The sequence below is a fragment of the Mustela lutreola genome, chromosome 3 (assembly GCF_030435805.1).
Source record: "Mustela lutreola isolate mMusLut2 chromosome 3, mMusLut2.pri, whole genome shotgun sequence".
In the NCBI taxonomy this organism is placed as follows: domain Eukaryota; kingdom Metazoa; phylum Chordata; class Mammalia; order Carnivora; family Mustelidae; genus Mustela; species Mustela lutreola.
The window spans coordinates 96,741,615-96,764,174 of NC_081292.1; the positions used below are offsets into that span (position 1 = coordinate 96,741,615).

At 35.8% G+C, this 22,560-nt stretch overlaps 1 protein-coding gene across 2 annotated transcripts in view; it reads left to right on the plus strand.

Annotated features, from left to right (window-relative positions):
* Positions 1-22,560, plus strand: part of UGGT1 (UDP-glucose glycoprotein glucosyltransferase 1) — a 127,608-nt gene that overhangs the window by 23,249 nt on the left and 81,799 nt on the right. For both annotated transcript variants that reach the window (XM_059166539.1, XM_059166540.1), the window contains exons 5-14: positions 2,435-2,547; positions 5,433-5,607; positions 6,999-7,095; positions 8,246-8,324; positions 10,528-10,628; positions 11,358-11,457; positions 12,605-12,665; positions 17,401-17,492; positions 19,083-19,233; positions 21,372-21,491. In XM_059166539.1, the coding sequence (XP_059022522.1) occupies positions 2,435-2,547; positions 5,433-5,607; positions 6,999-7,095; positions 8,246-8,324; positions 10,528-10,628; positions 11,358-11,457; positions 12,605-12,665; positions 17,401-17,492; positions 19,083-19,233; positions 21,372-21,491 (1,089 nt within the window). The remainder of the gene's footprint in view (positions 1-2,434; positions 2,548-5,432; positions 5,608-6,998; positions 7,096-8,245; positions 8,325-10,527; positions 10,629-11,357; positions 11,458-12,604; positions 12,666-17,400; positions 17,493-19,082; positions 19,234-21,371; positions 21,492-22,560) is intronic.

Sequence of the window (22,560 nt, forward strand, 5' to 3'; positions counted from 1 at the left end):
CTTGAGTCTTTCACCTCACTTCTGAGTTTTTCTAATGCTGCCTTATGTTCTTCATTATGTCTAATATAATTTTCTTAATATATTTTAACTTGTTTGAAATAGTAGTTCACATTTCCATTTTTTGGGGGCTGTGTTTTTCTGACACGACTTTATTAGCTATGCTGTCCAATATAGTAGTCAGTAGCCATGTGTGACTGTTTAAGTTTAAATAAGGTAGATTAAATAAAGTAAAACATTTAGCTCTTCATTTGCATCAGCCAAATTTCAAGTGTTTGATGGTCACCAGTGATAAGTGACTACCTCATTGGACAGTGCAGATGTAGAAGATTTCCGTTGTTGCTGATCCCATGATCCCAGGGTCTTGGGCTTGAGCCCCGTATCGGGCTCTCTGCTCAGCAGGGAGCCTTCTTCTTCCATCTCTTCCTGCTTCTCTGCCTACTTGTGTTCTCTGTCTGTCAAATAAATAAAAAAAATCTTAAAAAAAAATAAAGATGTTATTCTATTCTGACCCCCTTCTCTTTTCTTAGCTTTGTGTAGGATTTGACGTTGAGACTTTTCAGCTCCTTTTGATGTGAAATTGGTTTTCCTTATCTTTTAAAGGTTGGCATGGCTCCCTCTTCTTTTGATTTTAGGTAGTGTTAAAAAGAAGTATGGTGGGGATGCCTGGGTAGCTCAGTTTGTTAAGCGGCTGCTTTTGGCTCAGGTCATGGTTCCAGGGTCCTGGGATCAAGTCCCATGTCTGGCTCCTGTCTCAGTAGAGAGCTTGCTTCTCCCTCCCACTCTGCCTGCTGCTCTCCCTGCTTGTACTCTCCCTCTCTGTTAAATGACTAAATAAAACCTTAAAAGAGAGAAAAAAAAAAAAAGAAGTATGGTGGTTTAAAAAAATGGTGGCATGGTTTTTGGGATTTCCTTTATTCCCCTCCTGTATTTTCATTGGATTTTCTCTTTAGTTGTCTCTATATCCCTGTGCTCTCCCAAGTTTCATTGCACCCTCAGTAGTTTCTCCTTACTGTGGGGCCCCGTCCTTGCAAGTACTACTAGCTGGTGAATTTTGAGAGTTCAGAGCAGCTAAACTAACCTAAGCCCTTTAGCCTTTTCGTGGACCTCCTTGTGCTCACCTGGTACTAGATGGGACAAATGCATTGGCCTGCCATACTTTACAGTGAAAACCTGTTAGCTCTTTGGTTTTCTTTGTCAGGATCATCAGAGTCTCTGTTATTAAACATCCCTTTCCTTCCTTCTCAATGGCATCTGATACCCGCAGGTCTTATGTCACAGGGATATTTTTTCCCATTCAGTTTGTCATAATGTGATCCATTTGCTATCCAGTTTTATCCTCTGTTTTAATGAGGGAACTTGGAAGGATTGAAAAACCATATTGCCAGTTGCCATCTATGCAGAATTTTATTACATTTTAAAAGGGTGGTAATAGGTAGTTTAAAAAAAAAAAAAACATCTGATCTTTTATTGAGACAAACTGAAACATTACAAATGAGATACTATTTGGGATTTGTGTCAGAATGATCCATTGGAGTGTGGCAGGAAGGTGAATGAAATAAGACTGGCCATGAGGTGAAAATATTGAAGCCAGGTCATGGGTACATGGGACTTTATCAAACTATTCTTTCTTTTCTTTGTGTTGTAAGTTTTATAATAATTCACAGAAAAATGAAGAATGTAATGAAAAGTTTTCCTGTCAGTTTTTCATGGCAAGCTTTCCATTTTTCCATCTCTGGATTATTTCTCTTACGTTTGTAGAAAAGAACATCTTAATATTAATGTATTACATAAATGACAGTGCACACTGCAGTACTTGTCATTATATTCTTTCTTTTCTCATCTCATTATACTCACTCTTCTCAATGTGCCTCATTGAAGTTGCAGCTTGACTTGTCTCATTATACGTTGGCATTTATGCATTTCACTTTAAACATAAACTCATGTCTCATTCAGCCTTTCCCTGGAATGTCTTATTATGCTTTTAGATAATTTTATCTTCCATCTATAATCCTTTTTAGGTCCAGTTACTTTTTTAGATGCCATGTCATTCTTCCTATGTCATAGAGGGGTTTCAGGTTAATTTGTAATTATGTTTATTATGTGGACTTAATATACTTAATAGGGACTGTGTAAGCTTAGTTTTCTTCAAGGTACATACTGTATACCCTGGACATCTTTTGTTATTTTTCTGAGATAGATTTTAAAGTTCTGTTTTGGGGATGATGGTAACAAGTACCTTTTGGAGTGATATTGGGAGGAGCTAGATGAAATAATACATAAGAAACATCCTGTCACATCATGGGGGTTCAGTAGATGTTAATTTTTGCTTTTATTGATGTTACTTCATTGCTATCTAATTACCAACTTGGAATATTCATGTCCTTACTCTTCAGTTAGAGATCATTACAAGAATGTCTTGTGTCTTAAATGACAGATAGCAGCTGATGAGCCTCCACCAGAAGGATGTAATTCATTTTTTTCTGTGCATGGAAAGAAAACCTGTGATTTTGACACCCTTGAGACTCTTCTCCTCACAGCATCTCAAAGGTAGATTGTGTGTTTTTTCGTTTTAAATATCATGTATTGCATTATGCTTTCTTCTTCTTCTTCTTTTTTTTTTTTAAGATTTTATTTATTCATTTGACAGAGATCACAAGTAGGCAGAGAAGCAGGCAGAGAGAGAGGAGGAAGCAGGCTCCTTGCTGAGCAGAGAGCCTGATGTGAGGTTTTATCTCAGGACCCTGGGATTACAACCTGAGCCCAAGGCAGAGGCTTTAACCCACTGAGCCACCCAGGTGCCCCATTATGCTTTCCTCTGTATCAAATCCATCATCGGATTTTTTCTTACAGGTTTTGTAGTATGTAGGTACAGTTGCTTAGAGTATGGATTCTGGAGCCAGACTGACTAGCTGAATCCTAACTCTATTACTTAAAATAGTTTTGTAAACTTAGGCAAATTACTTAACCTTTCTTTTCCTGTCTCATTTTGAAATGGAGATAATAAGAGTCCTAAATATTACTGTTACTCTTTAGTAATGACTGAGAGCCTTTGTCATTAGCTTAATAAGAATACCTGTGGGGGGGGTGAAGAATACCTGTGTATTAAAGCCAGTGTCTGAAGTAATGATAGTGATGATAATGATCTCTCAGAGTACTATCAGTTTCAGAAAAAGGCTATTTAAAAAATAATTTCAAGCTTAATTTGACTATTAAATTGGTAATTAATGGGCTGTTTTTTTTACTTAATGGTAGGTTTCCTGTGGTAGACAGCTAATAACAGGTGCCTGTTGCTGTCTGGCTGTGGCAGTAACTGCATTGTACCTTCTCTCTAAGGCCATTATAAATAGGATAGCCGTGATCTCTCTGTGGTGTTGCTCTGCTGTACCAGAAGAGCATTTTAGGCAGGGTAGTTCTTTTTTATTAAGGTTATCTGCCCAGCACTTGTTCTCTGCTCACTAAATGGCATGAGAGCCTTTTACTCAGAATGACAACCAGAAAATAGGTTATGTGTTCCAGCTACCTCCAGGTTCAGAGATGGATATTCGAAAATGGCTTGCATGGTAAAGTGCTGTTCCCTGGGGGTCTTGGGGTAAACATAATTAATGGATTAAAAAAACTTTTTCCAGGGTGCCTAGGTGGCTCAGTGGGTTGAGCCTCTGCCTTCGGCTCAGGTCATGATCTCAGTCAGGGTCCTGGGAACGAGCCCCGCATTGGGTTCTCTGCTCGGTGGGGAGCCTGCTTCCCCATCTCTCTCTGTCTGCCTCTCTGCCTACTTGTGATCTCTGTCTGCCAAATAAATAAATAAAATCTTAAAAAATTTTTTTTTCTAAAATAAAACAAAAAACCCTCTTTCCTTAACTTGTTAAAACAATATTGTAGGCCTTCATAAAGAAAAGAGCGATGGTGTCTCCTCTTCTGAGATGGTAACTATTTTTAATTGTTTGTCATATTGTTTTAGACTTTTTTCCCTGTGGTTATAAATTTATACAGGTATGTAGGTTTATTTTTATAGGAGGTTTCTTCCCATTAGTATATGTAGGTGTACCTTATTATTTTTAACACATGCAAGATAACTATGTAAGAATGTCCCATAGGTTTTTTTGTTTTGTTTTGTTTTCATTTGTTTTTGTTTTTTGAGAGAGTGAGCGAGTTCGGAAGGACACAGGGAGAGAGAAAACCCCCAGCAGGCTCCATGTTCAATGTGGGACTTAATCTTATAACCCCGAGATCACAACCTGAGCAGAAACCAAGAGTTTAACACCCAACTGACTGAGCCATCGAGGCCCCCAAGATCTATTAGTATCTTGATGGCATTATTAGGGAATTTTTTTTGACAGTGAAGTTTTAAAATTCAGGAGGAAAACTTAAATGTTAAATCATTTAGTAGGAAGATCATAGTAGTAAAAATAATAGAGGAGGGAGTTTCTGTGGTTGACAAGTTATATGCTTAAAGTCATCCTGTCTTTTCACATTATTTGTACTTATGTTTCCAGGTGAAAGGATAATCTATTTAGGGGTGCCTGGGTGGCGTCACTTAAGCCTCTGACTCTTGATTTAAGTTCAGGTCCTGATCTCAGGGTTCTGGGATTGAGCTCTGTGTCAGGCACTGTGCTCAGTGTGTGGTCTGCTTGAGATGCTTTCTCCCTCTCTCTCTGTCCCTCTCCCTGCTCACATTCTCTTTCTCTTTCAAAAGTAGATAAAAATCTTTTTTTTTTTTTTTTTTTAAATGAATAATTTATTTATATAGGAGAAAAACTTTACTAAAGTCTTAATGTTGTGAGATGTGGATAGGTTTCCTCTTTTTGGCTTTCATCTTTCTTTAAGAATTGGTAACAATTATTAATCAAAGTCAGCAGTTTTATAGTTGGTATTTATATAATGTACTTTTATTATTTTTAGTCATGAATTAAGTAAGATTCATATCTGACAGTATTCTTACTAACTGCAAACTGTTTCAGATTTTGATATTCTTTGTATTAAGATGCTTAAAATCTTTACATAAATTATTGCTGCTATAGCTACATCTTGTACTGTTTTTAATGTTTAAGAACTTTTTTTTAAAAAGATTTTATTTATTTATTTGAGAGAGACAGAGCACAAGCAGGGCAGAGGGAGAGGGAGAAGCAGACTCTCCTGCTGAGCAGGGACCCTGACACGGGTCTTGATCCCAGGACCCTGGGATCATGACCTGAGCCTAAGGCAGCTGCTTAACTGACAGAGCCACTCAGGCACCCAATGTTTAAGAACGTTTTTAAGTTTGAAATTTTAAGGGGGGTAGGAGGATGGGTGAACTTGGGATGAGCACCAGTTGTTGTATGGATGTGTTGAATCACTATATTGTATACCTCAAATTAATATAACACTGTATGTTAACTAAGTGGAATTGAAATAAAAACTGAAAAAAAGTGTAAGCTTTTAATATTTATTTTCAGGCCCAAACCTTTATTGTTCAAAGGAGATCACAGATACCCCTCATCTAATCCTGAAAGCCCAGTGGTGATTTTCTACTCTGAGATTGGTTATGAGGAATTTTATAATTTCCACCTCCAGCTTGTGTCAAAAAGCAATGCAGGCAAAATCAATTATGTATTCAGACATTATATACTTGTGAGTATTGATTTATTTTAGAATTTTTATAAATGTTAAATTTTCCCAACATGACCTTAGCACATAAGCTAATAATATCCTCCCTTTATAAAATTATTTGAACTACTTTTCATCATATCTGTTATTTGTACACAGGAGGTATTTTGCTTGCCTTTCTGAAGAAATATAAAACAATTATGCTTAAAAAATGGCTTAAAGTTTACATCCTACTTAAAAATGAACCATGTAAATTATATATTCTAGATTTAAGGTAATCAGGATACTGTGAAACGGATTTCTTTTTTTTGAAACTGATTCTTGAATATTGTTCCTTCAAACCTTTTTTTTTTTTTTCTCATTTTGGAATGTTTTCATTTGATGGAAAAGGAAAGATTTCTAAAGAAATAAAAGCAAGCAGAATTGATTAAAAAAAATTTTTTTTTTTAAGATTTTATTTATTTATTTGTCAGAGAGAGAGCGAGAGAGCGAGAGAGCAAGCATAGGCAGACAGAGTGGCAGGCAGAGGCAGAGAGAGAAGCAGCCTCCCTGCCGAGCAAGGAGCCCGATGTGGGACTTGATCCCAGGATGCTGGGATCATGACCTGAGCTGAAGGTGGCAGCCGCTTAACCAACTGAGCCACCCAGGCATCCCTTAAAATTGTTTTTAAAATCTTCTGTCACATTTAACATTTAAGATCTATATGTAAACATACCAGCCTTTAAAGTTTCTGTGTCATAATAAGCTCAGTAAAATTGAGGTAAGTCCATACATGTAAAATAAAACTTTTAAATGAAAATGTGTATGTACAGAAACCGTTTTTTTTTTTAATATCCAGTTTTTGGCAACTGCTCTCCTTCCTCCTCTGCTTTCTAGGCTTTATTGCTGTTACTTAAGATTAAAATATCTAAAGTACCATCCTCAATGAGGTAAGCCTGTGGCAGTTGGTTATCCCAAACCCTACCTGAAGACTTTTAAATTCAATTAAAAATGAACACATAACAAAAAAAAACCCAAAAAACAAAACAAAAAAAACACATAACAGACATGGTTCCAACAAAGTACTTTTGGGTTTGAAACCTCATCAGTTTTCAACCCTGCTGTGTGTGTAGGTTCTGGAACTTCCTTTTTTTTTTCTCCATTTCTTCACATGGTTTTGCTGCTTTTGCCCTGTCAGCTATCCCCTCATCTGGTTTTGGAATTCCCATTCCCCTACTTGTGGTACAAGCATACTTCCCCTGCTTGTGGTAGGATACACAATCTAAAGGAGGCTGAAATTCCCATGGAAGTTTAAGTATATTTTGAGTGTATAATCCTAGACGATGGCGATGTGACATTAATATCCTCATGTCTTGTACACTGTGACATGTATAAAGAACCAGATAGTAATGGTGGAATACTTACTCTGCTTGCAGAATCCCAGGAAGGAGCCTGTTTACCTCTCTGGCTATGGTGTGGAGTTGGCGATTAAGAGCACTGAATACAAGGCCAAGGATGATACTCAGGTGAAAGGTGAATTTGTAAATTAAGACCAGTGTTTTTTTTTTAAATGTGAGTGAAAGGGAATTTGTTTCCTTAATGTAAAATAATAGATTTAGGAGTGTGATGAACACTATGTTTGAGTTTTGGTTCTGTTACCTCTGAGTTGAGTGATGTTAAGTGAATTCTGTAGCTCCTAAATTTTTTCTTTGTAAAGTGTAGATAATGTTATATGCTTCCTAAAGTATTTGTGAGGAGAAAATAAGATGTATAAGAAGGTAGCGCAGTGTTTTTGCACAGGAAGTTCAATAATTGTAGCAGTTGTTATTGATATTATATATATATAATGTATTTCACAAATAGCCATTGATTTGTGACACAATGTAAAATCTTAAAACTCTCTTATACTTAATGAACAGTTTTGTGTTTTTTATTATTTTCTGTATTTGGAATAGTTGATTTTTTTTTTTTTTAATATATTTCCTGTTGTGCCACTCTAGAGTTGTGATTTCATTATTGCAACCACAAGTTTTTTTTTTTTTTTTTTTTTTAAGATTTTATTTGAGAAAGAGAGAGAATATGAGCAGAGGAAGGGGCAAGGGAGAGGAAGAAGCAAACAGGGAGCTAGACATGGGGCTCTATCCCAGGACCCTGGGATCATGACCTGAGCCAAAGACAGATAATTGAGCCACTCAGGTGCCCTGAACCACAAGTTTTATGTGTAGCGTATTTCTTCCTTGTGCACTCATTTTAAAGATAAAAATGATTGGTTTGAGTAAATGGAGGATAGTTTAGTACTTCATCATTCTGCTCTCAATAATTACATCTAGGATTATGTTGCCTAATTGCAAATTCCTTAGAATTTTGATACTGAAAAATCCACTGTTTTAAAAGGTATTTTAAAGGTATTAATTTTGAGCTTCTTAACATACAAAATTTTCCAAAAGGTAAGGAGGAAATCCATTTTTACTTTATCCAGAACACAAGATACATTAAAAAACACATTCTGTTTGTTTGTTTGAAAAATAGCCTGTAAAATATTCATTGAGGTATTCAGTATTTTAAATGGTATTATAATTTCAAGTGTTTCTAATTTGCTTTACATTATTCAAAGTTTATGAGGTTAATAACATTTTAATTTCCCTTCTAAACAGTTAGATATGTATTTGCTTGTGCTTTATAGGAACTGAGGTAAACACCACAGTGATTGGTGAAAATGATCCCATTGATGAAGTTCAGGGATTCCTCTTTGGAAAATTAAGGTATGGCATATTATTTTGGGAATGCCTTTATTCTCTTAAAGCTCCAGGCTTCCTCCCCTTATAAGCATCATCTTTCTCATTACTGTCTGATTACAGATCTCTCAGTATTACTTTATATATGTAATCTGATACGAAGCTGTTACCACTTCACTTACTGTATAGTGTATGATCTCCAGGCATCTGAAGCACATTATTATTAAATGATATTAAGGTGGCCTGCCTATGACTTTAGTTGATCTCCTTTTCTGGGCCTTGCAGTTGATGACATAAAGTTACATGCCAGTTTTTGATTGACTGATTGACATAAGGAACATAATTGTTTCACTCAATTTTTCCCAAGAAAATAAGAAATATTTTAAGTGAGAGAGATCCTAGCTGTTTAAGCTAAGCATAGCCTGAAACAATGCAAAAAAGGTACATACAGTTGAAATATATTAGACTTTCCTTTATGTGAAAGAGGATAAAAGATGTTTTCTTAAAAAAAATTGATAGCCATTTTATGAAAGGATCATAGAAATTTATAGCTGAAAATTCTTCTTAGTTGTTATTTGAAATGTTGTTAGTTATTTCTATTATGCCTTGGTAATTGTTTACAGTCTAGAATAATTATTTCTGTTACACCTTGAAAACTGTTTAGAGCCCTGAATTCTGCTTTATCTGGCTATCTTAATTAGGACAGCTACAGTGAGGTTTTTTTGGTTTTTGTTCATTTGGGCATTTTTTTGGGGGGGAGGGGTAAAAGAATGGATCCTGAAGAAATATATATAGGCCCAGTTTCATGTAGTTGAGCTTTAACATTTGGTCCAGTGAAATGACTTAATCAGACGATAGTTTAGCAGAGATGACTCAGTTCATGTTGAATTTCTGTGTACATGTTCACTTCATCCTATGCATATGCATGTTTCTTTGTGTTTAATATCAGTTTGGGCCTCATTAGTATGCAGTCAGATTCCATTTTTATTGGTTTTTATTAATTCCTGATATCCAGAATCTCTTCATATTCATATTTTTTTGTTTGCTTTATGGATAGCATTTTGTGGATAGCATTATGATTATATGTATTTAGAGCACAAAGTTGGTATGTAGAGTATTGAAGACATTTTCTTTTGTGACCATTTAGAATAGTTATTTAGCTATCTAAAGTAATGGGACCATTTTCTGATATTTTTACCATGAAGAGTTTGTAGTAACTGATTGGAAATGGATTGGTTGGAAGGTGAAGAATCTGAGTAAATATTTTACTTTCTGTATGTGGCATTTAAGAAATATTGACTTTCTGGCATTTAGAAGAACAGAATTACTCTACCAGCCATCTGTTGTCTGATCTAAATGATAATATCCATATCTTCTGTTTTACTAGCTTTAAATAGAATGTACTATATTTCAAGATAAAACTGAAGGAAACCCAATAATCTTGGTTAGCTTAAGTTGTATTATTCATGTGATTAAAGGGTTTATGAGCATGTAGCTGAAAGAAATCCATTTTGGGACTGACAGTGATATATTTCCATTTTATTTTGAGAAGCTAAAAAAGATCAGTAAAGTATGGAAAATAATAGAACATACCCATGTACTTAACACCCAGAATTGATGGTTGTAATCATACTTTCTTTTCGGTTCCAAAGAACTATTTATCAAGATTTTTTCCAAAATACACCTCCTTTTACCTAAAAAAAAAGAAAGAAAGAAAGAAAGAAAGAAAGAAACAAGGGTAAACACTACAGGTAGAGTTGGGGGCCCCTTTGTCCCCACTCTTAGTCCTAATCCCCATCCCCAACACAGAGAATCACTGTTATAGTGATTCATTTTTTTAATCTGTAAATTTTGTGGTTTTTAAAATTGTAATTTTCTATGTTAGCTTTCTTTTTTTCTTAAGATTTTATTTATTTGAGAGAGAGAACATGAGTAGGGCGAGGGGCAGAGGGAGTAGACTTCCCATTGTTCAGGGAGCCTGATGTAGAGCTCAGATCCGGGGCTCGATTTCAGGATCCTGAGTTTGTGACCTGAGCTGAATGCAGACACTTAACTGAGCCACCCAGATGCCCCTATATTAGCTTATTTATAAGAAAAATAATTGTGCTTTAAATTTTGCCTATATTGTAGGAATTTTCTTCTTGCTAAGGTGAAATATTGGAGCCAACAGCTAATTGTGCTTTGAGAAAGGGAAGGCACATTAATAAGACTGATTTTATGTTTCTTTCAGAGACCTGCACCCTGACCTGAAGGGGCAGTTGAAAGAACTCAGAAAACATCTTGTAGAAAGCACCAATGAAATGGCACCTTTAAAAGTTTGGCAATTGCAAGGTAATAAACATGAAGAGGAATCACTGGCCTACTTTTTGACTACATTTTATAGTATTAAAAATGTAGAATTTGAAACTAATATTATTTATTCACCAGATTTTGAGGGTGCCACAGATTTTCAAGATAGAGTGATTAATTATGATTAATCAGAAAAGAGAGGAAGTTCTTTGGGAGACAGATAACACTATTTAGAATAAGTACCATATCTTTATCTATGTAAGCAGATTCGTAAGTTTGTAATAGTACATACATGTTTGTCTTTGTATGTTTCTTTATGTATACATTTCTTGAACAGTGTATCTGTCGAATGTTAAAGACATATTAACATGGCAGGATATATTTTTGCTTTTCTGGTCCAATGATCTAGTTATCACATTTTTTTTTTTATTTTAAACATAATTTACTGAAGTCTTTTGTTATATTTTGTGGTATATTGTATATTCAGAAAAAAGAAAAGGATTCAAGATGGATTTCTCCTCTGCTAAATGTAAATGTTTTAGTATATGCTTTAGTGTTCTATGCAAATATAGCAAGGAATGACAACAGTAAATATTCTGGGGACCTATGAAGTGAATAAAACCTGAAATTACACCGTAGGCACTCTCTGAAATGGTTGCATTCTCAAGCATTCTCAGTTACCAAGAAAATTGTGAGAAAAGAATATGTTTTTTTCTTATTTCTCTTTGCATTAGATTAATGCACTTTAAATTGTATCTGACCTTGTTGCAGATCTCAGTTTCCAGACTGCTGCCCGAATCTTGGCTGCTCCTATTGAATTAGCTTTGGTAGTTATGAAGGATCTTAGTCAAAATTTTCCCACCAAAGCCAGGTAATAAAGAGTAAGGCTCTGACATATTCTTCTCTTTGGCATATACCTAATTATCTTCATGTTTCCATGAAAAATGAGGCAAGTAAAATATGAAAATGCTTAGAAAATTAGTGTTTTACTACCAGTACCATACTGCTAATGATGTTGTCTTTTTGGGAAGATGGCAAAGATGTGTGATTGGAAAGACCCATCTAGCTTGTGTCCTTGGCTCTGCCATTTGCTAGTTGAATGATGTTTGCAAATCAGTGACCTCTCTTTACCTTACTTCCTCAGCAGTTAAATTGAAATAATGATATCTACCTGTCAGGATTGGATGAGTTAACAAGATCTCATGTATGCAGTTATAACTAATCTAGGGTCTGGCATGGACTGTAATGTTTTTGTTACTGAAGAATTTCATAGACATCATCTTATTCAAACGTGATGAGGAAAATGAGTTCTAGAGGCTGATTTATTCATGATGACACAATAAGATTTTGAATCCATCTTTTTTTGTTATTGCTTTGAGTTGTATAATCGTCCTCCATATCTTCTAAATAAATAATTTTAAAAATCCAAATTTTTAGAGACTAATGACTTAAATCGTTGCTAGTGGTTTTTCTCGAGTAACTGAACAAAGGTGTTTTGGTTTCTGATGTGAGATATTTTATAAATAAGTTTGTTTATTTAATTAGTCTTGGAAAACATTTCTTAGACAGGACTTAAAAATCATATAATACATTGTCATTTAGTTCAGCATGCTATTGAAGATATACATTTAGGATTACACCTCCACCAAAAGTGCTCAAATAGGATGAGCAGTCTGTCATCTTAATTTAACATTGGCCTTTAGCCTGTGCACAGTAAAGATCATATATAGGAATAGAGTTACATATATTTAACTTAAGATCCTGGGGATAACTGCACTTGCTTTAAAATGCTGTTACTACTGCTATTTTTCTGTGGTATCATATCTTGTAATAATGAAAATGTACATACACCTGTATGGAGAAATGCATTTAATTATTTGTGAAGGTGAAGGTTTTTTTTCCTATTTACTTTTTTTAATGTATTGAGCAATGTGTTGTTTCCTATGTAATTATAGGGAAATTAAAGACATTTATATCAAATGTTTAACTAAACACTAATAACATTTTTATTTCTTTAGAGCAATAACAAAAACAGCAGTGAATTCGGAACTTAGAACTGAAGTAGAAGAAAATCAGAAGGTATTACCCAGTGGAAAATCACTATTTTCCTTTCTGTTTAGTATTGCATCTTTAAAGATGAGGAAATCTGAGTTACATCAATGACATTAATAGTTGTACTCTCCTTTTAGTAAAGGTGGTGGTGTTTTATTTCTATAATCTTTTAAAATATTTTAAATTTTTAATCAAAGTTGAATATGAATAGAATTCAAACATCAGGGATGCCTGGGTAGCTCAGTTGGTTAGGTGTCTGACTCTTGATTTCAGCTCAGGTCATGATTTAGTGGTTCTGGGATTAAGCCCTGTGTCAGGCTCTGCACTCAATGTGGAGTCTACTTGTCCCTCTCTTTTCCTGTGCTCCTCTCCCCACTCTCTCTTGCTTATTCATGGGCACTGTCTCTCTCTCTCTCTCTTTCTCTCTCTCTCCTTCTCTCTCAAATAAATAAATGAAATCTTTAAAAAATCAGATGGTAGGGTGCTTAGGTGGCTCAGTGGGTTAAAGCCTCTGCCTTTAGCTCATGATCCCAGGGTCCTGGGATTGAGCCCCACATTGGACTCTCTGCTCGGCAGGGAGTCTGCTTCCTCCTCTCTCTCTGTCTGCCTCTCTGCTACTTGTGATCTCTGTCAAATAGATAAATAAAAATTAAAAAATAAAAAAATCAGATGGTGCCACCACTTTGTTTAGATAAACAGTATCCTCCTAACATGACTTACTTCCTCTTTTGTACCCCTTACCAGAAGTATCTGCTTTGAACACTTAGCTAATTGTTTTGATATTTATCCCCATATTTCTAGCGAGTTTGAGATGGTACCGTGTTTTCCAGTTTCAAACCTTATATCTTGGCCTCCATTACAAGGATGAAGTTTAACTTTCTTTCACTGCCCCTCACCCCGATGTCTGCCATTACTCCATATTGGTACTCTCCAATTTGTGTATATTTATGTTGTGATTTTATCAATTTTTGTTCTGCTCCACTGTGGTCTGGTGGTTCTTTATGTCTAGGACATTCCAGTTATCCTGGGACCTTGCTTTAATCTCTTGTTGGATCTCCTATTCTTGGATACCAAGGCTTCTTTTTTTTGTTTTGTTTTGTTTTACTCCCTTATTTTGGTGCAGCACATCATTCTTCATGAGAAAAGTTGCATGCAAGGTAAATTTCAAATTGTGAGAAATCAATTTCCCATTCTTTTTTTTTTTAAAAAAGATTAATTAATTTACTTGAGAGATAGAGAACACAAGTAGGCAGGTGGGCAGAGGGAGAGGGAGAAGCAGACTCCCCACTAAGCATGGAGCCTGATGCGGGGTTTGATACCAGGACCCTGGGATTATGACCTGAGCCGAAGGCAGATGCTTAACTGACTGAGCTGCCCAGGCACTCCTCCATTTCTGTTTTTTATTGCTAACTTGGCTGGGTATAGAATTCTAGATTGGAAGTCATTTAGAAGTTTTATTACTGGACCAAAGTGGGTCTGCTCTTTGGTGAGTTACAAACAGAGACCATACCAGGTGGGGTTGCCTCCAGAGGTGATCTTTATTTGTATAAACAGGGAGATCATGGGAAATAATTTAGAAAACTGGGACTGTTCCAATAGGGGTAAGTTGTCTTCTTTTATTAGGGTTTGGGATGAATATTCCCCAAACCAGGGACTTTAGCATTGTAATGCAGCTGAGGATGTAGAGCGCTCTCTGATTCATCTGCACAGTTATCCATTATCCTCAAACGTTTCTTTTTCTGTTCCAGCAATTTTTTAGTTTCTAAAAGATGAAATTGACAGAACCTTTTAGGAGTTTCTGAGTTCAGTATGTCATTCCTGAGTTCGGCGGGTCAAGGGAGACAGTTTGAAGGCAATTGGTTCTTGGAATTTTGGTTTCTATTGTGGTTATTGCGAAATCTGAGCCCTTGGTATGAGATCTGTTTTTTCTTTCCAGAATCATTCAGGATCTTTTCTTTGTCCCTGTAATCTGATATTTCACAGTGCTGTACCTTTTAAGAAAATCTCTGTACTATTGGGTGGATGGTGGCCCCTCCAAATCTGGAAAATAATTTACTATAGTTTTGCGAAATTTGCTCGAATTATTTCTTTTCCTCATTCCCTCTGCTTTCTCTCTTTTGTTTCCCAGGACTTCTTCATTTTTAAGGTATTGCGCCTTATCCACCAGTTTGTTCTAATTAAAAAATACATATTATTTCCTATTTTCTAATTCTTTTATATTTTATTTTTAAACTTCCTGGGAAAGACTTTCAACTCCTTTGTTGGTATTTTTCCTTTATCTTTTAAATCTTTAATTAACAAAGGTTATTGTTTCTAGATTCTTCTTTTTGTGGTGTTCTTAAATCTTTCTAAAGCTGTCAGTGATGCATGTGTATGTTTTCTTCTCTCTTGCATCATCTGTTTCCTCTTAAGTTAACTTTCTTTTTGTCCTCTTAAGTTGACTTTTCTTTTTGGTCTCTTGTCCTTAATGTTAGAGGCTTTCCTTACTTGCTTTGTGATCCACTGCTCTTATTGAAGAGAATGAGGCAGTAAAGAGCTGATGGAAAGCCTTAAGGATGAGACTTTTTGACTATAGGTTCTCCTGGTATGGCCATTTCCTAATTCATCCCAGTGTCAGTATCCTGATACCTTTGCTCTTGTGCTGTTAAGCCTCCAGAAAAGGATCTTCAAATCTTCTGCCTGGAGGGTGAAGTCTGGCTGCTTGTCTGGTAGAAGCCCAGTAGGAAGAACGTTTGGGATATTTTTGCTCTCTTCCCGGTTTTCAATATGGGATCCCTGCCCTCAGTTGTGCTTCATTTTCCCACGTTCCCAGATTCTTTCTTTCACTCTTCCCAGGGAATGAGACTTCATTCTTCTGGAGTAGAGGGTGTCATTACAGTAGTCACCTTACTGTATGAAATCAGCAAGGGAGTCTGAGGGCTCTTATCTTTAAAAAGCTGTTCATCAGAAATAATTTTTTAGCCTAGTGATTGCCCCCTCACACATGTGTTTTTTGTGCTGTCAATTCTTGAGCATTTTGAGTTTCACAGGATAACTTGTGGTTTCTATTGTCATTTCCCACTGTTGGTCTGGCATTCAGCTTTCTTGGACAGTTGCTACTCATGCATTTTCTTTCTACCTTCTCAAAATTAATTTTCCTTTTACATTTTTGTTCTCTTTGTTGTTGTGGATTTATTATTACAGTCCCTTTTTAGAAAACTGACATTTCAGCAGAGTTTCACAAGGGAAACTTAAGTTTGATCTACTGTCTTTACCCCAGAGTTTTTAAATCTTTACATATGAGATATTAATTAATTAAATAGGTCTGAGGAATAAGTAAAACAAATTTCTCTCAAATATTTACTAAGTTGAAGAAACCTTATTAATAGTTTATATTTACCTTGTTTTTTTATTTCCACAATAACAATGCCAATATTATCTGATTTTTATGGCTTCTTTCCCTCACTAGAGAACAAAACATTAAATTATATAGACTGTAGTACTTCCTGGACTCTTTGGTTTTTTTTTCCTTTTTATTAAATATTTTGTTAAAGTATAAAATACAAAAGTATACAACACAAGCAAAAGTGTGTACAAACCCTCAATCTTTTGTGTGATGAATTTTCACAGAGTGAACTTTACTCTGTTACCAGCACCCAGATCTTTAAATAGGTATGAGTAGTTGAGTTTAGCAGCTCAGAATTAGTCTTTCTTATGGTCAGGGGATGGACATGGAGTTTTTTCTTTCCCATGTAAGAAATTCCAATTCTGAATTGATGCAACTCTCCATTTTTCCCTTATTTTAATTGCAATTTAATCCTTGCAGGGCAAAGAAGTAAAAGCTGTGTCTTCCTCATTGTTTTATGCTTTACCCATGCAATACTGGACCTTAAAGTTTACTTCTCTTAGTCTGCTGATTATTGGGAAATGACGGGAGCTCAGTAGTCCCTGTCCTTCTTCTCCCAGCCTTGTGAGAACTAAGGGTTTAAGTTCTGTCGCTAGTGTCTGAGTAGTTTCTTCCCTTTGCTGTATGGATTAGCTCCCTGTGGTGTGAAATATGAGTAGTAGTCCCAGTTTCCTTGGGAGGAAAGAATAATTAAATGGAAAGATAGAAGTCAACAGAAGCTACAGCATAGCATCGAAGCAGTGTGTCTGATGGGTCAGGCAAGTCTGAAGGGTTGCAGGGACTGCACAGTCACCTGTGGGTCAGGGAGTCACCATCTCAGGGAGCAGCTCTTGAAGGGCCCTTGGAAACCAGGTCTTGGACAGCTAGGTTGCACATGGGAACTGTCCTCAGGGACAATTTCTCAATTTCCTAGTGTGCATTAGTTTGAAGGTTTAAGGGAGGTGTGGGGTTTTGAAACCCTTTTAGATTAGATCCCTGGAGTTCATCGAGAAGGCACAGCTGTTAGTGACTGCTGATCACCACCAGGAAATAGTAATAGAAGTCCTTTTTTATGAAAAGTGACTCTCAGCACTTGGCTTATTCAACCAATCTCCCTCCTTCTCCTTCCCCTGACATAGGAAACAGTTATATTAATCGTAGTTGGAAGGAGGAAGGGAGGAGAGGTATATTTCATATGAACTAGCAGTTTCATTACAATGCAGTAAATACTAAGAATGGTCTATGGGAGTACATAAAAGGAAATCTTAAGGATTAGGGTTTCCTATAATAAATAAGAGGATGCAACATTTGTACATATAATAGAGTCAGAAACATGGAAATTTTGGTTAAACATTCTCCTTGTTCCATAACAAAATTTTTTTTTTTCTAATATTTTAGTATTTCAAGGGAACTTTAGGATTACAGCCTGGAGATTCTGCGCTGTTCATCAATGGACTTCATATTGATTTAGATACACAGGATATATTCAGGTATGGATAATATTTTTTATTCACGGAAAGGTTATATAATGGTAGCTCCTTATAGTATGTTCAGATTGTCCTACTTGAGGTGGCGTGTTGCAAAGCCTAATGGCTTACCAAGTGTAGTGAATAATGAATCCTGAGTCATGAGTGGATGACTGGGATGAAGATGATAATACTGTAATTTGTTATCATAATGTATATTCAAGGCCTTGGACATTGAAGGTCTAAGTGTCTTTTGAGGATGCCCTTTTAGAGTTATAGTTTTCCACTTATCCATAAAAAAGAGAGAGTGTGAACAGGTTCTTTTACTTCTGGAAACTGTGTGAAGTAAGTTTATCTAAAATGCTGCCTCTGCATCATCCCGTGTTCCATCTTACATATATTATTTAAATATCTAGGGACACTTGGGTGGCACAGTTGGCTAGGTGGCTGACTACTGGTTTCTGCTCAGATCATGATCTCAGTTGTAGTTTCAGGGTTATGAGATTGAGCCCCACATGGAATCAGCTTGGGTTTCACTTTCCTTCTCCCTTTGTCCCTCCCTTGCTTACTCTCTCCTTTCTCTCTCAAATGGATAATAAATCTTACCCACCCCCCCAAAAAAGTATCTATCCTTTTGTGTTGCTAAAATGTGGTTCAGGACTAACTTGTTCTAAATTGGCCTTATGAATTTTGAGGGTGGGTAGATAGGTTAGAATTCAGATTTTGTCCTTGGAATTAAGATTGACACAGTTGACACTGTGGCTTCGTAATAGTAAAAACAAAAGCTACTGCTGATGCTTTAGAAGAACCAGTTCCCACAATAAGATATTTTTCACATTAATTATTTTAATTGAGCTCTTACTGCTTTTCAGAGCTGGTAAAAAGTTTGTAAAATTGATGTGGATGCTTTAAAAAGATTGCCCAGATTTGTAATTTTCCTTAAGTAAAAAAGATACTCATATCTCTTTAATTTTTCAGAGTTTACAAATTGATTATTTAAATAGTTTTAAGTGATACACAGATAAAAATACTAAGTAAAGTAAAATCTTCATCCTGGCTTCTTATTTCTTATTTTCTTATTTCTTATTTCTTTTTCCTCCTCATCTTTTCTACCTTCTGTAGCAAACTTTTACATTGGGTATAAATTCTTCCAGACCTTTTATTGTGTTTGTGTATATATGCACCTTGTAGATTGACACTGATGTTGTAACCTATGTTAAATCTATATAATGTAGTTATTTTTTAAAATAAATTTTTAATTATGAGATAATTGTAGATTTATATAGAAATAATACAGAGACATTACCATAGTGTTTTTTAAAACATGCAGTGTAAAAAACACTGAGGATTATTCATCCTCAAATTGTGTGTTAATATTTAGAGATAATTTTATACCTGATAGATACATTAATAAATATATATAAGAAGAAAGTCCTACCTACTTCATTCTATATATTTTGACAAGATGAAACAAGGGTAAGACCTCCCTTTTTTGATTTCTCTGCTAGTTTGAACAAGGCATTGAGTTTGAATTGGTAAAATTTTTTCATGGTGAGTTTTTTTTTTTTAAACTTTTTCTACTAAATACCATATCCCCCCCCCCCCCCCCCCCAGTCTGTTTGATGTATTGAGGAATGAAGCTCGTGTAATGGAGGGTCTGCATAGACTGGGAATAGAAGGCCTTTCTCTGCATAATGTTTTGAAATTGAACATCCAGCCCTCTGAGGCCGACTATGCTGTAGACATCCGGAGTTCTGCTATTTCAGTAGGTATTCTGTTGGAGTGTCCAAGGGGCATTCTGGCCAGGCATTTTATCATGGTTTTCTCATTTGTGTTTTGTGAGAGGTAAGTTATTTCTGCTGTCCCTTATATTGGCATCATAAAGTGATTTACAACAGCTGCTTATTTGGGATTCTGTATATATAATAAAGTTGTCTCTTAAATCCTCCAAAAACTTGAATTACTATGTCTAATGTGATTAAGATAATGATTTTTCCAGTTTTGTATCCCCGTAGGATTTGACTGAGCATCTCTTGGGAAAAAGAGTGCTAAGTTTGTATTTTCTCTGTTGCGTACAAGTTCTATGTGATTTTTGTGTTATGTTTTTTGGCCAGTATCCTTCTTTAAAAGAATGTTGGTTATTTTGTATGTAAAGAATTTATATAGATTAATATCTGCTGTATTGATATCTCTGAGCCTTTATCTCCTTGTGTGGACAAAGCAAGATTGGTGTTACAGGTGTACCTGGCACACCCTTGGCCTTCCTGTCCTTTTTTTCTTGGTTATTGTACTGCATTTATTGTAGGGAATTTTTTTCAAAAGAAAATTATATAGAAGGTAGATGATCATTATTTGTGTTCTCCCTAGGTAATGTAGTTGTTATTTTGATATTCTGTCATTTCTTTTCTTATTAAAAACATCTTTTTTTTTTTTTTTAAAGATTTTATTTATTTATTTGTCAGAGAGAGAGTGAGTGAGAGCGAGCACAGGCAGACAGAGTGGAAGGAAGAGTCAGAGGGAGAAGCAGGCTCCCTGCGGAGCAAGGAGCCCGATGCGGGACTCGATCCCAGGACGCTGGGATCATGACCTGAGCCGAAGGCAGCTGCTTAACCAACTGAGCCACCCAGGCGTCCCCAAAACATCTTTAATTACAAAAGTAAAATTACAAAGAGTAAAGAGATTAGTATAATTAATAACAGTATAGCGCATCACCATACTTAGTGCATGTTAACATTTAATCATTTTGTGTCAGATCTTGTTTTTCTTGGAAGAAAACTCATGTTTCTGTCTAAGTCCTCTTTCACTTTCACCCCTTTCCTCTCTGCAGATGATTCCTCTTTGGAAGTAGAGGTGCATTCCTCCTGTCCCTTACTTTATTACTTTATTTCCTATTGTATGTTTTGAAAATTTGAAAAATGCCATAGCTGTGTCCTTCGTCAGTTTCCTTGTTACTCAACAATTTTGTCAGGACTCACCTAGTTTGACCCATACAGATCTATTTTATCCTGTCATGTTTTAATTTTGCTTATTAAAAAAAAAAAAGATCTTTTGTACAATCACAGTTTAAAAGTCAGGACATACAAAAGGGTATGTCATCATACCCATACGTTATCACCAGTTTTTCTCCCTAAAGTAACAGGCACTATCAATTACTTGTGTATCTTTCCAGAAATACTCTGTTTATAGGAAAAGGTAATATCCACAGACTTTGCCACTTTGCCCTTTTTGTAGAAATGTTACATACTGTTTACTTACTGCTCCCTTTATGGAATTAAGTTGTATCCAATTTTTTGCTGTTATAAGTAGTACTGCAGTACTGTATCTTTTTGTACCTCTCTCTTTGTGCATACATGTGAGAATTCATTTGGGGTGGATACCAAGAACTAGAGTACTTTTCTAAAGTGACTGTTTTCTTCTCTGAAGTGCCTGTTCCAGGCACTTTGGATGAGTTCTAATTGCTCTATACCCTTGCCTATTCTTGGATAATGACAAACTTTAAAATTTTTTTCAGTTTAATGAGTGTGAAGTTTCACTGTGGTTTTAGTTTCTAATTCTCAAATTACTAGTGAAGATGTAGTACATCTTTCATGTGTTAATTGCCCTATTGAATTTCCTCTGTAAATTTCTTCATATCCATAGCTTATTTTCATTTCTCATATGTTGCAAACCTTTTTTAATTGATATGTTAGATTTCTATACATATAGCCTTGCTACTAGTCCTTTATTGATTTTGTAGGTTGCAAATATCTTCTGTTCTGTGGCTTGTGTTGTAGTCACTCATTTTATCTTTGTATTTTTGAAAATGGTCTTTCCCATGTGATTCTTCTTAAAACCATTTCAAGTCTTACTGTTATTTCTGGTAATTTCACTAATAGTGACTAAAGTGTGCTATTCTTTTCCTAGTGGATCAACAACTTGGAGGTTGACAGCAGATACAATTCATGGCCTTCTAGTTTACAAGAATTGCTTCGACCCACCTTTCCTGGTGTTATCCGGCAGATTAGGAAAAACTTGCATAACATGGTGAGTAAAACTACTTATTGTCTGGTGATGAGCTCTATTTCTCCCTTGCCTTCCCCTCTACCTCTCAGCCATATCTAGACCATTCATTTCTCTCCTGTACTAGCTGCTTCTCCCACCACTATGACTACTAAATATGTTCTTCTTCTACTTCCATATTCAAACTGAAGGGTTTTTAAATGTCTTGATCATGTGTAATGCTGTGAGATGTCACAGTAGCAATAATGTCTCCATCAGCTTGTAAAGAAATGTTCCTTATCCTTAACCTGAAAGTTTATACAGTGTTGTTTTAGTTTTTTAAGATTGGTTCATTTTAGAGAGAGAGCATGCCAGTGAATGAGCATGCAGGCAAGAGTTGGGGGAGGGGCAGAGGGAGAAGGAGGGAGAGACAATCTTGAGCAGATTCTGCACTGAGCATGCAGCCTGATATGGGGCTTGATCTTATGACCCTGAAATCACAACCTGAGCTGAAATCAAGAGTCAGATACTTAACCGATTGCACAACCCAGGTACCCCTTATTTTAGTTTTAACATAGTTTTACTCAGAAGATGAATATGCTGCTACTCTTTTCCTTTAATATCTTAATCTCTAAAATTTAAATAAATCTTTCTGTGAGCTCCTACTTGTTACTTCTTATTTCATTGCTTTAGTTGGCCCTCTTTTTCCCTCTCATTTCTTCCTTTTCAGTCTCTTCCCCAGAATATGCAAGGGAAACTGTCCTCTGAACTCACCACACTCTTGAAACCATTTTTTTCCTTTACAGCCAGAATTTCATTTTTTTAAAAGATTTTATTTATTTATTTATTTGACAGAGAGAGCACACAAATAGGCAGAGCAGCAGGCAGAGGTTGAGGGAGAAGCAGGCTCCGCAGAGCAGGGAGCCTGATGCAGGGCTTGATCCCAGAGCCCTGGGATCATGATCTGAGCTGAAGGTACAGACTTAACCAACTGAGACATCCAGGCACCCCTCATTCAGATATATATCTGAACTTTATTAAATGGGATTATGTATGTATTTAAAGCACATCATGAGACCTTAATACATGATAGCTATTATGATCTAAAAATTGA